At 43.5% G+C, this 17956-nt stretch overlaps 1 protein-coding gene across 1 annotated transcript; it reads right to left on the bottom strand.

Moving 5' to 3' along the window:
- Nucleotides 1-408: 408 nt before the first annotated feature.
- Nucleotides 409-17264, bottom strand: slc2a3b (solute carrier family 2 member 3b). Its single transcript, XM_083635174.1, has 11 exons — nucleotides 17164-17264; nucleotides 16210-16368; nucleotides 9102-9206; nucleotides 7754-7914; nucleotides 7228-7468; nucleotides 6934-7096; nucleotides 5908-6095; nucleotides 4102-4206; nucleotides 3910-4011; nucleotides 3474-3677; nucleotides 409-2706 (listed from the first exon to the last, which is right to left on the bottom strand). The coding sequence occupies exons 2-11, from the start codon at nucleotides 16231-16233 to the stop codon at nucleotides 2443-2445; spliced, it is 1557 nt and encodes a 518-aa protein (XP_083491300.1). The 5' UTR covers nucleotides 16234-16368; nucleotides 17164-17264; the 3' UTR covers nucleotides 409-2442.
- Nucleotides 17265-17956: the final 692 nt, after the last annotated feature.

Here is a 17956-nt window from a genome sequence, read left to right as displayed (position 1 = left end):
ATTTCAATATATTTTTTTGTATTATTATGAGTCCATCTATCTCTATTCATCCCTCAAATGATAAAATACTGATGAAAGGTCCTAGTGATAACATTTTTATGTAGACAAATAATTTTGGAAAAAATAATACATCCACTGAGCTTTTAGAAAGGTGTGGAATAAAGGTACTGCTTTTCCTAAATATATGTGTGTGTGTGTGTGTGTGTGTGTGTGTGTGTGTGTGTGTGTGTGTGTGTGTGTGTATATATATACATACACATATATACTGTATATATATATATATATATATATATATATATATATATATATATATATACTGTATGTATGTATGTATATATATATATACTGTATATATATATATATATATATATACACACACACACACATATATATGTGACATGGATGCAATAGAAGGGGGGGGAGTGCGACTAGATCTAGAATGTTATCAATGTTGAATATTATCAATAGCACCTTTAACATTGACAAGCGCTTTTGATCCGAGTTAACACTTCTTCTTTTTTAGATTGCAATATATTTTTCATGACCTGTAAGGCAGCAGTCAAGCAGTTACATACTGATGTCAAAGGATTTTCAAGTACGATGATAGATCAATGCATCTTCTATGCCACAACAGGTGAAAGCCTTTGATCCTGAGGCCAACACAATTTGCCACCTGAGTTTCCGGGCATCAAAATGCCACACATACTCTTTCATATCCAACGGTTGTGATGAATATTGTAATGTACTGCCTCGAGTTTGTCTCTCTCATACTGGTCTGGCACTGTTGTGAAATCATAAGACACAAGAGGCTCGGTTTTGGTTTTAAGAAGAGAAACCTTGTTAAGGTGGTGCTAGTCTATGCTACATTCCCATACAAATCATTCATTTGATGCAGACTAGACGAATTGAGTGAATTGTCGTCATGTGTGGGGACTGCTGCATTCAGACAACACACAGGAACATGTGTGAGGACTGCTGCATTCAGACAACACACAGGAACATGTGTGAGGACTGCTGCATTCAGACAACACACAGGAACATGTGTGAGGACTGCTGCATTCAGACAACACACAGGAACATGTGTGAGGACTGCTGCATTCAGACAACACACAGGAACATGTGTGAGGACTGCTGCATTCAGACAACACACAGGAACATGTGTGAGGACTGCTGCATTCAGACAACACACAGGAACAAACACCTTCTACTCTCAGGGGAAGAGAGTAGGGCTGTGCAATAAAATCGATACGGCAATATATCGCAATACTTTTTTCCACAATACTGTATCGATATTTCAGAAAAATATCGTGATATATCGCCATATCGATTTTTTTTGCACAGCCGTGTGTTCAGTGACACAATAAGAATACTTTTTATTTCAGTGCATTCAGTAAGACACTCAACACTAGTTTTTACTAAATTTGTCGACTAAGTTAACAATATAAAATTATGTACATATTATTATACTACCTGGGCGGTACACAGCGTGGTGTATTTTTAGCTATATTTTAATTTTCAGTAAATTATGTAGAGTATTGCAATGTATCACAATATGTATCGTATCGCGACCCACGTATCGTGATACGTATCGTATCGTGAGGTCCTTGCCAATACCCAGCCCTAGAAGAGAGGGCAGTCAGAGCTGATATAAAACCTTCTGTAAAGCAACATCCTCTGCATGGCTTGATCTATGTAGTTGAAGTCTATAGTCAGTGCAGTGCCTGAAGAGAGGAGCTGCTATCTCCTCCATGTTTAGTCTGTCGGCTCAAGAAGACAAAGTCCTCCCCCGCGTGGGATCAAGACACACCAAGCAGGCAGACAGGACGCCAAGTCAGCATTTTGGGGTCAAACTAATGGGCTCCGAAAACCCTCTTTCCTAGCTTGACCTTAATACATATAAGTCCAAATCCTACACCCCCCTTCAGCACCAGGGGCAGTTCAGTACATGGGGCTTAACACTGAACATATGCTGATCCTCTTATATAGCAATATGCAGGGGGCTGGCACTTGGAATGTCAACAAAGATTAAGTAGTGGTAATTCAATTAAGTTTGGCCCATGTCAAAGCAGGCGTACACTGAATGTCATCAATTATTTTGGCATCTGTAAAAACATTCATTAAACATTTTGATGAGAAATAACTGTGGAAAAAACATTCCCTAAGCAGGCACACAATTAACAAGAGAAGTTTAAAAACTAAAAACCTTGTTTCTGTATTAAGAGGTGAATCCCCATAAGGAGACTTTGTCTAAGCATAATTCTTGCCACTAAGCTGCTCTTTCATTTCATTGTCCCTGCCTATACTGTAACACTGCTTATCACTAATCCTGTCTTTGAAGTGTCCTTTGTAAATGGACAATAACATTGTGAAATATAACTCCTTGCCGTGTCTATGAGTTTGAAACCTGTGTCTGTCTTGTACACCGATTCCTCCCCACGCTCTCTAAGGGCTTAGTGGTGCTCCTGACTTCTCTGGGGGAAGATCCACCATAGGAAACTTCTCTGTGGGGGAAAGAGGTCCGGCTCCTTTGCTCTCTGGCACGGGCATCCCCTCAAGAACCGGGGAACGGGCAGCGCTGGCAGCAAATCCCTGGGCAATGTCATCAAAGGTCCTTCCTTTGGTCTCAGGCACACGCAGGTAGGTGAAGATGAAGAAACCGATGAGGAGAATCGTGAAGATGATGAAGACATAAGGGCCACACAGTTCCTGAGAGGTCGAGAGGGAGAGAGAGAGAGAGAGAGAGATGTGCTGTTAGACAGGAGAACAACCCGAAGTACTGACACAGGCAACAAAGTTGGAGATGATTGTCCTAAGAAATTAAACATGGAAAATAAAAAGAATAAAGTAACTAGAAGTGCAATTGGAGAGCGTAGAGCCTCTGCCAAGGCTAATAGTGCTCAACAGGCACGTGACTTTTCGTGACGTAATTTGCCCCGGAAGTAATTTCCGCATCCATTTTCTCCGTAGACATTTTGATCAATCCAAATATAACGAGTTTTAAGGCTTGAATCAAGCCAACAAGTCTTCCAGAGAATCGTGAGTGACCATAAAACATTTGGTTTAAGCGAGAACAAAAAATAACAACGGGGGGGGGAAAATCAAGTCACGTGCCTGTTGAGCTCTATACTCCATACTGCTATGATATGCAAATTTTGTGAGTCAGATCAGAACCCTAACCTAGACCCATCCACATCCCTCCAGCCTTCGAATCCCGACTCTCCACAACCTTCCTATCCCTAGCTACGGCCCCTTTCCCTAGCCCCGCCCCCGCCCCCTCCCTTGACCCCGACACCTTTCCACCAAGTTTCATGAAAAAGGGCCCAGTGGATGTTCCATAATGCTGCTAACAGACAGATAAACAGACTAACATAACAATTCAACTGTGGCTATTCTACAGTTTCAAATAGCCATTAAGCAAGTCAAACTCGATGCGAGCACATCTAAAGCTTTAGGCAGAGCAATTGTGTCCATACCTCCAGTTTAGGGAAGCCCAGGCCCACCAGGAAGTTGGCGGTCCAGTTGGAGAAACCAGAAATGGCGATGGCAGCAGGCCGGGGGCCTTGAGAGAAGAGCTCAGCCACAATGAACCAGGGGATGGGACCTGGACCCAACTCAAAACTGGCAACAAAGCCAAGCACTGCCACTATGGCCAGGTAGCTCAAAGACGGGTTGTCCTTCTGCTCACGGAGAGAAAGAGAGAAAGAAAGAAAGAAAGAAAGAAAGAAAGAAAGAAAGAAAGAAAGAAAGAAAGAAAGAAAGAAAGAAAGAAAGAAAGAAAGAAAAAAGAAAAAAGGAAAGAAAGAAAGAAATAGAGAGAGGGATATACAGTATGAGGTGAGGGAATGGAGAAATGATCATCAATATGGAGATAGAAAAGATGACATGGGGAGGACAGCAATATCAACTCACCACCAAAGAGAGGGAGATAGTCATGAGGAGGGCGCAGACAGCCATTCCAGCCAGTCCAATCAGGTGCAAGGTCCTTCGCCCTGCCCGTTCAACCAGGAAGAGCTGGTGTCCAAACAAGGGAGTGATTAATGACACATCCAAGATACAACAAGCTCTGTAAATGTGACACCAACCAAGTAGTATGAGACTGACCGAGACCACAGTGAAAACAGTGTTGACCACTCCAGCTCCAATGGTAGCATAGATGGGTTGGCTCACTCCGGCATTGTCAAATATGCCTGTGGAGTAGTAGAAGACCTGCGAGAGCACAAAGACAAGGAGAGGCTTATTATAATGTTTCTTCCTGGCACCATAAATATGCATATTAGCTATATAAGATACTGCGTGAAGTAAGGTGACCAGAAGTCCCAGATTTTCCAGGACAGTCCCCTGAGCTGTCCCAGATTTTCTACTCCTCATCCGTGGCCGACATTACTGTCTTTACATTACTGTCTTTACATTACTGTCTTTCAGAGGCTCCAGCAGGCTGAGTCGGCCTGCACCATAATTATTACAGTGAGTAACCTACAACAGTTACCACGGTCAAAATACACATGAAACCGGAATAGTCCCCCTTTTTTCATTTAATAATATTGAATATGTTAATGATATATCCCCAAATTTCCCCAAATTTCCTTTAAGAAATCTAGTCACATTTGCATGAACCCACCTGATAGAATGTATGTTTTTCATTATCTCAAATACATTTTTATATAAAGGCTAAATGCTTGAGTATGTATTTTTTAGACAAATATAAATAGTGAAGTTGATGCCTATGTATTTGGTACTTTAAAGAAGCTAAAACATAAGATAGGTTTCATTTGTTTCACTTTCTTGGTCACTGCATAATTCCATTCGTGCTATTTCATAGTTTTGATGTCTTTATTATTATTCTGAAATGAGGAAAATAGCAAAAACAAAAAATAAAGTGAATATTCTATATAAATCTCCTGGCTGCTGCTGTTGTCTAGGGAGCGATAGGGATAATGATGGTTAATGCGCCTGTCTGAGTTCAGTCCTGGCCTCTAGCCTCAGGCCGCAGCAGCTTTACCGTGATTGCCAGACCAAACGCAGCTACCACTAACACAGATAGTCAGTCTGGTGAAATGACCTTATTAAACGCAATATCCAGTAAATACCACTGTGGCGTATCTTCTTCCACTGACCTTAGAGAGATTCAATTCATTCCAGTCAATCTAACACAGTGGTGTCAAACTCATTTTAGTTCACGGGCCACATGCGACCCAATGGTCTCAAGTGGGCCTACAAAGAAATGATTGCATAATAACCTACAAATAACAACACATCAGAATTATCCATCTTCTTTTCGTGTAAATAAGTACAGCTATATCTTGAAAACATTCACAGTGAACGGACCATCCATTTACAAAACAGATGAACAGCCTGAGATGTCTTAAGAAAAAATAAGTGCAATTTCAACAATATTATATCTGTTTTTCCACATTCCATATACAACGTTTAGGCTACTGCAAATAAAACTGATGGCAAAGATTATGACAATACTCTGCTCAGTAACATGAGGAAAACATGAACACGTTTTCACATAGGCTTATCTTAGCATAGGCCTAACAATGATCAAGTCTACTGTCTGTAACTGTGTTATTAATTCACTGCAATTGTGTAATTCTCTATATTCAGGGGGAATGAAAATAACTTTCATTACCTTTCATTAGTGCAATTCTCACACTTTGCAAAGTCCTCCTGTGGACTTGGACCCTTTGGTGGATGTTTGAGACCCTTGATCTAACATTAGTTTTTTTTAATAGCAAAGCACCAGTAGCTAAGCAAGCACCAGTACCAGCCTTGCAGCATCTTCTATCTTTCGCCTGTCAGAAGGAACCAGTATATTTAATTTCTCCTTGACAGTCATTTGGTTGAGGTCAGTTTGGACATCCCTATTTCAATGACGCTTCATTGTGGGATATGATGTCTACTCACGGCGTTGATGCCAGACAGCTGCTGGGAGAGCTGCAGGACAATAGCGATGATGATTGGCTGACGGTAGGCCGGGTAGCGGAAGAGTTCGGGGATGGTCACTTTCTTTTCCATGGCCATCTTCATCCCTTCTTCCTTCATCTCCTGAATATCATCGCTCACATCCTCACAGCCGCGCAGACGCACCAGCGCTAGAGGGGATAGAAGGGATGGATGGAAATTTAGTACATTCTTATGCAATGTTAACGTCAGGAGAGGCATGGCATAAATCATAAACATGCGCATCCAGGTAGTGCAGTGGTAGATTTCCTGCCTACCAACATGATGGTCGCAGGTTCGAGCCCCCGTGTTACCTCCGGCTTGGTCGGGCATCCATACAGGCACAATTGGCCGTGTCTGTGGCTGGGAAGCCGGATTAAGGGTATGTGTCCATGTCGCTGCACTAGTGCATCCTCTGGTCGGTCGGGGTACCTGTTCAGGGGGGGAGGGGAACTGGGGAGAATAGCGTGATCCTCCCACGTGCTATGTCCTGCCGGTGGCTGGCGACTGCACATGTATCGGAAGAAGCATGTGCTAGTCTACAATTCTCCCCAGACCGGCAGAAGGGGTGGAGCAATGACCAGGACAGCAGGGAGAATTGGCCAAATACAATTGGAGAGAAAACGAAATGGGGGGGGGGTGTCCGAAGAAACTTGGCCAATTCCCCCCCCTGCTGCCCCGGTCGCTGCTGCACCCTCTGTTGGGGAGAGCCGAGACAAGCACCATGCTTCCTCCAGCACACGCACAGTTGCCAGCCGCTTCTTTTCACCTGACAGGGGGATGCTTCACTGGCAGGACGTAGCACGTGGGATGATCACGATATTCCTACCAGTTCCCTTCCACCCCGTCCAGGTGCCTCGACCGACCAGAGTTGGCGCTAGTGCAGCGACCAGGATACATACCCCCAATCCGGCTTCCCACCCGCAGACACCAGCCAATCGTGCCTGTGTGGACACCCGACCAGCTTATGGTCGCGCGTCTCCAGCTTACCTTTTCGGGCCTCCTCCTCCTGGTTGAGGACAATGAGGAGGTAGCGGGGGCTCTCGGGGCAGAAGGGCAGCATGATGGTCTGCAGAACGGCAGGCAGGGCAGTCACAGCCAGCAGCAGAGGCCACATGGTCTCTGAGCCCAGCAGAAACTCCAGGCCAAAGATCTAAAACACGCAGGCAGCAAGGGATAAGCTACAGTATCTGTAATGGTTTCATAGCAACAAATTGTATTAATTTCAGTAATTTAGCAAAGGTTCAATGAACTTGTTGATAACTTCACGTCAAGCTCTAATACCTGTGCCACCAGGATGCCAATAACCACACCCAGCTGGTGCAGAGTGCCAAAGGCGCCTCGGAGAGCGGTTGGAGCGATCTCGCCTACGTACATGGGCGTCAGTCCGGTGGCCAGACCACAGAACAGACCGATGATCAACCGGCCAATAATGACCATCTCAAAAGAACGGGCCAGGCTGGACAGTCCCATCAGAACAGCGCCCACGAGGGCAAGGACATTGGCTAGCAGCATGGACTTACGCCTGGTGATACAGAGATGGAGAGATGGAAGAAGGCAGGACATAGGTAAAAGTTGGAGAGAGAGAAAAATGTGAGTACAATTATAAAGACACAATATAGGGAGTAGGGTGCAATGGGAAAATATTAAAGAGAAATGACTGTTTTGGGCATTTGCTTACCAGATCAAGTGTCATGCTAATAAAAGTATGAGAATATCCATAAAGTGGACTGACTTGATTTACTTGATTTACTATCTGCCATTTCCATTGACACCATTTACTGCAGTTCTGCACTTCTGATGTTCTCACCTGCCAAATTTGTTGACCATGACTCCTACAGAGAAGGACCCTGCCATGCCTCCCACACTGAAGATGGCCACAGAGAAACTCCACACCATGGTGTTAGCTCCTGGGCTGAAAGGCTCTCCATATCGCTCCATAGACACATTCTGGAAGAACCTACGCAGTTTCTGTCAGACCAACAGAGAAGATGGTATGCTTGTAGTTGAGTGTTTTTGACACATCCACATGGGGGCAGTAGAGCTTTCAGTATTGTCATAACACTATCATGTGCCCCTAAATTAGGGACTCGAGACACACAAAATCATTACACTCATGTTGCGCCATACTTCTAACCTAGCACCAGTATACAGATAGGCCAACATGCAAAACCACAGATGCATAACAGCAACCACGTGCTACATTGACTCACAAAAGAGGCACATCCAATTATAAATGTGTCTTTTAGATCATTTGAGTGGATACTGTTTGCAATATTACTACCCTGCATCAACAGCAAACATCCATTACATTAAACTGGTTGAGTTCTCAGCATTTTGCCAGAAAGCTGACACAAATAAAGAGACACACACATACCTGTTACACAAATAAAGAGACACACACATACCTGTTACTGTACACAAATAAAGAGACACACATACCTGTTACACAAATAAAGAGACACACATAGGCCAATAGGCTAAAAGACATCCAAATAAAAATCTAATCAAATCAAACACATGCCTGTTACACAAATAAAGAGAGAGAGACACACACACACATACACACACACACACACACACACACACACACACACACACACACACACACACACACACACACCTGATATACAAATAAGGACACATACCTGTTACACAAATAAAGAGACACACATACAGTACCTGTTACTGTACACAAATAAAGAGACAGACACATACATGTTACACAAATAAAGCCACACACACATACCTGTTACACAAATAAAGAGACACACATACCTGTTACACAAATAAAGACACGCGCACACACATACCTGTTACACAAATAGAGAGAGAGAGAGAGAGAGAGAGAGAGAGAGACACACACACACACACACACACACACACACCTGTTACACAAATAAAGACACATACCCGTTACACAAATAAAGACACACTCACACACACACACACACACACACACACACACACACACACACACACACACACACACACACACACACACACACACACACCTGTTACACAAATAAAGACACATACCCGTTACACAAATAAACACACACACACACACACACACACACACACACACACACACCTGTCACACAAATAAAGACACACGCACACATACCTGTTACACAAATAAAGAGACACACACATACCTGTTCGGGGGCATTGATGACCCCAGTGTTGTAGCCAAACTGCAGTGAGCCAATCACTGCTGTGGAAACACAGTAGAGGAGGTAACAGGTGACCCTCTTCTTTGGCTGTTGAGATACCAAAAAAATAAGAGACAAATGTGATGGAAGGAAGACATGTATAAAACAATGAATGGATGGAACTGATGTACAATTATACCATCAGTTTGAATGGTGGACATGGCCTGTTCCCAAGTCTACAATTATACCATCAGTTTGAATGGTGGACATGGCCTGTTCCCAAGTCTACAATTATACCATCAGTTTGAATGGTGGACATGGCCTGTTCCCGAGTCTACAATTATACCCTCAGTTTGAATGATGGACTTGGCCTGTTCCCAGGTCTACAATTATACCATCAGTTTGAATGATGGACTTGGCCTGTTCCCAGGTCTACAATTATACCATCAGTTTGAATGGTGGACATGGCCTGTTCCCGAGTCTACAATTATACCATCAGTTTGAATGGTGGACATGGCCTGTTCCCGGGTCTATAATTATACCATCAGTTTGAATGGTGGACATGGCCTGTTCCCGGGTCTACAATTATACCCTCGGTTTGAATGGTGGACATGGCCTTTTCCCGGGTCTACAATTATACCATCAGTTTGAATGGTGGACATGGCCTGTTCCCGGGTCTATAATTATACCATCAGTTTGAATGGTGGACATGGCCTGTTCCCGGGTCTACAATTATACCCTCGGTTTGAATGGTGGACATGGCCTTTTCCCGGGTCTACAATTATACCATCAGTTTGAATGGTGGACATGGCCTGTTCCCGGGTCTACAATTATACCATCAGTTTGAATGGTGGACATGGCCTGTTCCCGGGTCTACAATTATACCATCAGTTTGAATGGTGGACATGGCCTGTTCCCGAGTCTACAATTATACCATCAGTTTGAATGATGGACTTGGCCTGTTCCCGAGTCTACAATTATACCATCAGTTTGAATGATGGACTTGGCCTGTTCCCGGGTCTACAATTATACCATCAGTTTGAATAATGGACTTGGCCTGTTCCCGGGTCTACAATTATACCATCAGTTTGAATGGTGGACATGGCCTGTTCCCGGGTCTACAATTATACCATCAGTTTGAATGGTGGACATGGCCTGTTCCCGGGTCTACAATTATACCATCAGTTTGAATGGTGGACATGGCCTGTTCCCGGGTCTACAATTATACCCTCGGTTTGAATGGTGGACATGGCCTGTTCCCGGGTCTACAATTATAGCATCAGTTTGAATGGTGGACTTGGCCTGTTCCCGGGTCTACAATTATACAATCAGTTTGAATGGTGGACATGGCCTGTTCCCGGGTCTACAATTATACCATCAGTTTGAATGGTGGACATGGCCTGTTCCCGAGTCTACAATTATACCATCAGTTTGAATGGTGGACATGGTCTGTTCCCGAGTCTACAATTATACCATCAGTTTGAAGGATGGACTTGGCCTGTTCCCGGGTCTACAATTATACCCTCGGTTTGAATGGTGGACATGGCCTGTTCCCGGGTCTACAATTATACCCTCAGTTTGAATGGTGGACATGGCCGATTCGCGGGTCTACAATTATAGCATCAGTTTGAATGGTGGACATGGCCTGTTCCCGGGTCTACAATTATACCCTCGGTTTGAATGGTGGACATGGCCTGTTCCCGGGTCTACAATTATAGCATCAGTTTGAATGGTGGACTTGGTCTGTTCCCGGGTCTACAATTATACCATCAGTTTGAATCATTGATAGTATGTTTGAATGGTGGACATGGCCTGTTCCCGGGTCTACAATTATACCATCAGTTTGAATGGTGGACATGGCCTGTTCCCGAGTCTACAATTATACCCTCAGTTTGAATGGTGGACATGGCCTGTTCCCGGGTCTACAATTATACCATCAGTTTGAATGGTGGACATGGCCTGTTCCTGGGTCTATAATTATACCATCAGTTTGAATGGTGGACATGGCCTGTTCCCGAGTCTACAATTATACCATCAGTTTGAATGGTGGACATGGCCTGTTCCCGGGTCTACAATTACCATCAGTTTGAATGGTGGACATGGCCTGTTCCCGAGTCTACAATTATACCATCAGTTTGAATGGTGGACATGGCCTGTTCCCGAGTCTACAATTATACCATCAGTTTGAATGGTGGACATGGCCTGTTCCCGAGTCTACAATTATACCATCAGTTTGAATGGTGGACATGGCCTGTTCCCGAGTCTACAATTATACCATCAGTTTGAATGGTGGACATGGCCTGTTCCCGAGTCTACAATTATACCATCAGTTTGAATGGTGGACATGGCCTGTTCCCGAGTCTACAATTATACCATCAGTTTGAATGGTGGACATGGCCTGTTCCCGGGTCTACAATTATACCCTCAGTTTGAATGGTGGACATGGCCTGTTCCCGGGTCTACAATTATACCATCAGTTTGAATGGTGGACATGGCCTGTTCCCGAGTCTACAATTATACCATCAGTTTGAATGGTGGACATGGCCTGTTCCCGAGTCTACAATTATACCATCAGTTTGAATGGTGGACATGGCCTGTTCTCGAGTCTACAATTATACCATCAGTTTGAATGGTGGACATGGCCTGTTCCCGAGTCTACAATTATACCATCAGTTTGAATGGTGGACATGGCCTGTTCCCGAGTCTACAATTATACCATCAGTTTGAATGGTGGACATGGCCTGTTCCCGAGTCTACAATTATACCATCAGTTTGAATGGTGGACATGGCCTGTTCCCGAGTCTACAATTATACCATCAGTTTGAATGGTGGACATGGCCTGTTCCCGAGTCTACAATTATACCCTCAGTTTGAATGGTGGACATGGCCTGTTCCCGGGTCTATAATTATACCATCAGTTTGAATGGTGGACATGGCCTGTTCCCGGGTCTATAATTATACCATCAGTTTGAATGGTGGACATGGCCTGTTCCCGGGTCTATAATTATACCATCAGTTTGAATGGTGGACATGGCCTGTTCCCGGGTCTATAATTATACCATCAGTTTGAATGGTGGACATGGCCTGTTCCCGAGTCTACAATTATACCATCAGTTTGAATGGTGGACATGGCCTGTTCCCGGGTCCACACAAAGCTCTTGTTGTTTACAGTGACAGTGGCAATTACACACAATGAGCCTTTCTACATCTGCTCTCCCTCCATTCTGCCGTTTTCTGTGTAGCAGTTGCTGCCAAATCTAGGTGTTACAACACCGCAACGGCACAATGTTTTGCAATTCTGATGTATTTCTCAGCTAAGTACAAAGATGCCCTGTGAGAATCAAGACTGCATGCTGGTTTTGGAATTACACTAAAGTGTACTTCGCTCATAACAGCTAGCTAATACAAGCCCTTACATGGCAGGGCTTGCTAGGGAGTGACTTTACCTTTGCTAAACGTAAAGTTATCAAACCAAGCAGAACTGAGCAGAGTAATTGGTTGAAATGAAATGCCATACTATGGAGGCACTGAGCCAAAGATGGAAACCGCCGACCAAAGTTTCATTTTGATTAAGAACAACACGAATGCTGCAACATCTCTTTTGTACTTTTGCATCACAGAAATTCTGACCTTTGACAAATGTATTATAGATTACACTGATAATCAGAGTATATATACTGTCCTAATAGGCGTATTTATGATAGAAGAAAATCAATTTGAATCATCCATTTTAATCCAGCTGCCGGTCAATCCTTTGATTTAACACAAAGTAGCATGTAACTGACCGCCTATCTCCTATTGTTGTTTGATTTTGTGATTTGTACATTCCCTTTAAAAGAGTTATTTTGTTACTTAAATTGTTTTTATTTGGACCATTGGTTGAACTTTGAACAACTCAACTGAATATTTACCTGTGGTTTCTACAAGATGGCAGACATTGTTGGTCTATTCATCTATGGGCCTAATTGCCCATGCTGAGGGGACAAGGAAACCCCATTTTCTATAGGCCCATATCACCACCTGTCTTGGGTGGCCTCATTAGTGTGGTGATGGCAAACACAACACATGTAAGCAGTTTGAGAAACGGCAACATACTGGAACGAAGATGAAAGAAACAAAATGTAAATCCTTTCGGTATGTAAAGTATAGCGCAATTGCCTTAATTTGTGTTGTGTTGCAGTTGTGTTGTTTGTTCAAAATTGTTCAACATTTTCTTTGCCTGATTTGTTTGTATTTGTCAGTGTGCACAATGTCTCCCTCTCGCTCTCCCTCAGTCCCCCTCTCTCTCTCTTTTAGTCTCCCTCTCATCTCTCTCCCTCTCCCTCAGTCTCTCTCATGACTTTGTGTGTGTGTGAGTGAATTTATGACACCACTGATGATGTCATCAGTGGGATTTATGTCATTTGATAATGTCATCAGTGCGACAGACAGAGAAACAGAGAAACAGACAGACAGAGGCCTAGCTCCCATTCACTGAACTATAGCCTTAGTGTGTGTGTGTGTGTGTGTGTGTGTGTGTGTGTGTGTGTGTGTGTGTGTGTGTGTGTGTGTGTGTGTGTGTGTGTGTGTGTGTGAATGTATGACATCACTGATGTCAAAATGCCTATGTATGACACCATTGATGATGATGATGTCATGAGTGGGACAGACAGAGAAACAGAAACAGACAGAGCCCTAGCTCCCATTTATATACTGATGATGGTGATGATTGAATGTTTGGAGCTGCTCCACATTACGATGAACCACTGTAGCTCTGAAATGAGGCATGCGTATCTATGACAGTCTATCTGCTTTATCGTGCTACCTGTTGAACTGAACCATACATGGGAAAGTAGTGAATGAGTTGGGCTAACGATGCTGGGCTGATAAGAGAGTGCATGCTGCACCACAGTGACATAGAGATAGCTGGGATCATATGTATCTGAGAAGGACACCGCATGACCTTGCAGCACAGTCAGGACTAAAACAAGATGAGTGAGTGCTACTGGTAAACTACCATGACAGATATTATAATCCGGTTTGGGACGCAGAAGTACTGGATGCATGATAAAGGAGGAAACACAATGGGCAAATAACGGATATTAAGAAAGAAATTACCTAACATTTGAGCACCTTAATCACATTAAGATGATAAATGTGTTGTCAACATGGTTGCTAGCTTTTATTATCACCTCAAGTTAGATTTAGTTCTATTTTTCACATTTGGGTCTTGCACACCACACCACTCTTGACTTTTGCCATGAGATGACCTGAGATCACCTAGTGTAGTGGCCATGCCATGCTGAGGTGTAGCACCATTCAACAACAGGCACTGACAGTCGCTAGAGAGGATTGGATGTGTGTGTGTGTGTGTGTGTGTGTGTGTGTGTGTGTGTGTGTGTGTGTGTGTGTGTGTGTGTGTGTGTGTGTGTGTGTGTGTGTGTGTGTGCGCGTGCGCGTGCGTGCGTGTGAGTGACACTGATCTAATCTGATATGTCTATCATTCTGTTAATGGGCACCAGCTCTTTCTATTAACAACTATTTAAACAGGTGTAAACTTATGTTAGGCTCTGTCATCTCACATTCTAAATGTCCCCCCCCCCTTCAAACATGCTTTTGATTAACTGCCCCAATTACAAATGTGTAATGAGATGGCTCCCTCTCCATCTGTGGCTTGCCATATATAATGACGATTTCTGTTTGTCGTTTTGTTTGTTTGCAAAACAATGTGCCATGTAATCACATGTGGGATGAGCCATTCATTTGGCATGACACACATTCATTCATTTGAGTGAAATCAGATTATTGCAATCCTGATAGATTGATCTCCATCCCATGCCCCTGTGTCATGGTGTTTGTCTCTCAGTGGTCAAGGTTTTCTCTCTGCACTGACCCCTCCCTTTTCTTCAACACTCCTTTCCCACATTCACATCCTCTCGCCATCTCTTTCCCTCATCATTCCAGTTTCACACAGTTACCATGTTCTTCCTCCCATTTGCATTGCTCCTTTCTCATGTCTCCTTATCTTAAACCAGCAATGCCCATCACCAAACCTCCTATGCACACTGTTCTCTCTTCAGTGGCTGTAGTCTTGTTCCCTTTACATCCTTCATAGACAAACACACCAGTTTCACGAAAACAGTTGTCCGGAAAGTCTTACCTAACAGCCATGACAAAGAGGGAACAGTGTATGCACCGGTTTCAAAAGACAAACGGTAATCGAGGGCTAATTCTATAGAGGCTTAGAGGGGTAGAGGAGGAATAATCAGTGGCTTTAGATGCTTTCTTAAAGTCATACATGATGAGACTTTTATTGAGATCTTAAGTTCACCATGGTTAATAACACTTTACTTAGCCTCTTGTACTGCATCATCATCATCATCATCATCATCATCATCATCATCATCATCATCAGCATCATCATCATCAGTATATAAATGGGAGCTAGAGCTCTGTCTGTCTGTTTCTCTGTCTGTCCCACTGATGACATCATCAGTGATGATGTAGCGGCCGAGCTGCGAATGTGAGCTGCAGGACAGGCGAGCCCGGGCAGCGGGCGAGCCTAGGAATCGTAATAATAGAAATATGTCTTAATCCTCTTTGTATTAATGTTGTTATAATTGGTCTATCCCACTCTCTCTTTCCCATGAGTTCCCTCTCATAGCTGTCCTGTCCGCCCTTCCTCTTTGCCCTCTTCCCAACATGCATATTGAAGCACACTCAAGTTCAAACATGCCATCCAGTAGTCTCTTCTCCCACTCTTCCTGTTCTTACTCATGTCCTTACGTAGGCTGCTCTTATCCACAGTCTCACTGCGTGCCAGAAAGGAAAAGTACAGAATTGCCAGCCTGTGACTCGTAAACACCGTGCTCCTATTCACTATGAGGTGTTCAGACAGAAACAGGCTCTGAGAAAATAAACAATGGCAAAAAGCAGGCCAGCACTCTTCCTCAGGAAACACTGGCAATTATGTGAGACAACTCTATAGGGACAAGCGAGCATGTAATATCTGAGAACATGATACTATGTTGTATGGTCGCTTCAGATGCACAGGGTTCAAAGGTGATGAAACCAACAACCCACACTGATACAAATAACAATATAAGGGCAAACAAGCATAATGCTTAATTACCTTCTCATCTTCAATCCTCTCCATCTTTGCTCCTGTGTTAGAAGCCGATATTCACCAGAGGACTTCAGGGACACCGCAGAGTGCAATCTGAAGTTCTTGTGAAGCTGGTTCTAACTCAATATATACACAAACCTTTGTGCAAACAGTCAGCAGAAAAACCTGAAAATAAACAAACATGACCCCAATCTATCATAATCACACAGCAATATTTCATTAGGCATAATTGGAAATTGAACATCAGAATAATACAATGAACCCCCCCCCTATAGGCTATATCATTTCATTTTAAAAGTGATGCAGAGATTTTACCAATAAGGCGTGTGAAGAGATCTCATAGGTTCAGATGCTGCAGAGCACTCTGTGCAGCTGAAACACTATTCTCGATGTTATCAGTCAGTGTTATCAAATGATGGTAAACCCCTCCCTCCTCTTCCTCTCTCTCCCTCCTCCATGTGCCCTCTTATGAAATCAAAGAGGAAAGCACTATATGCTGCTAACTCTACCGGGTTATTAACTTGATCTTTCCATATAAATAAATACTATGTGAATAGCTAGGAACAGCTATAGGCCTACAGATAGGCCTAATACCGTTTGATATATGTTTAAAGGCGCAACAAGTGATAATGAAGCCTAATGCTGTAGAGCTGAGGATATAACTAGATTTTTAACTAATTACTAACTTATAGGCTAACTGATAACTTATATTATATTAATCCCATTCTAATAATGTGAATATATTATTGAACAATGTTCAATAATATATTCACATTATTAGAATGACTGAAATCCTATTGGTAAGTTATATTACTAAGTTACTGCTAAAAGTGTAATATGTTACTTTTGTAATGAGTTACCCCCAACACTGTTGAACATGGAACTCGGCTGCTCACATGCACAAGTGAACACATCAGCTCACTGCATCCGCATTGTAAATATAATGAAATGTTTGATTACCGTTACTCAGGATGTGTGCCACTCATGCCAGCCTTGGTGTATCCAGTTCACCAATGCTGTCCAGATCGTTTTGCTTTGACAAAATGTTGAACACTTCCTCCTATCTGTCGGCTTATATAGAACACCGGCACGTTGCCGTGCTTTGACGACACCCCATGCGTCAGTTTACTGAATGCACTCCTGCGCGTAATATCGCATGCGAAGTTGCCATTTAAATGAGTGTGGGCTCTGTCGTATTGTCTGTGGCAACAGCGCAGATGTATTTCCGCTCAACTGAAGAAGGGAGACGTGCTGGAGAACGCGTAGCCTACTGGAGATGGAGAACAAACGGTCCCGGTGAAAGGAGTCTCTGTGCAGCGCCGCTGCCCGTCGCGCTGCACACCGGGGGCGCAGAACAAAAGGCTATGTGCACGCCACGGAGTTCAGATACAAAGCCTGGTCATGCAGAAATCATGAGACCGGCTCAGTGGGTGGCAAACAAACGGGGGAGCGCCTCCTAATTCTTCATCAACTATGTCTAATCTTCATAGCCCACCTAAATCCCCTTCTGGAATTTGACAAGCTTTCCACAAAAATACAAGACCCCCAGCCTGTTCTAATCCACTTGGTGAGCGGAGTGAATGCTTATTTTTTTTGTTCTTGAAAAAGTCTTGACCTTACCTGGGTCTTGTGGGGTGGACCTGTAGAACCTATGGTAGAACCCCCTTGGTGTTGGTCTTCTTCAGGGATCTTTGGGTTTGTATTTGAAAGTATCATCATCATCATCATCATCATCATCAGTAGGCCTATATAA

This window comes from Poromitra crassiceps, assembly GCF_964638095.1.
Source record: "Poromitra crassiceps genome assembly, chromosome: 1".
NCBI classification, from domain to species: Eukaryota; Metazoa; Chordata; class Actinopteri; order Beryciformes; family Melamphaidae; genus Poromitra; species Poromitra crassiceps.
Note: the sequence above shows the minus strand (reverse complement) of the source record. Positions and strands in the feature narration are given on the sequence as shown.

Bases quoted from the DNA above. Each gene is read 5' to 3' on its own strand.
- slc2a3b (XM_083635174.1), bottom strand. From the start codon at position 16,233: ATGGAGAGGATTGAAGATGAGAAG. The intron at 4,207-5,907 runs GTGAGTAGACAT...GTGCTCTCGCAG, and splicing joins AGCTGTCTGGCATCAACGCC to GTCTTCTACTACTCCACAGG. The intron at 2,707-3,473 runs GTATGGACACAA...TCGACCTCTCAG, and splicing joins TGGGCTTCCCTAAACTGGAG to GAACTGTGTGGCCCTTATGT.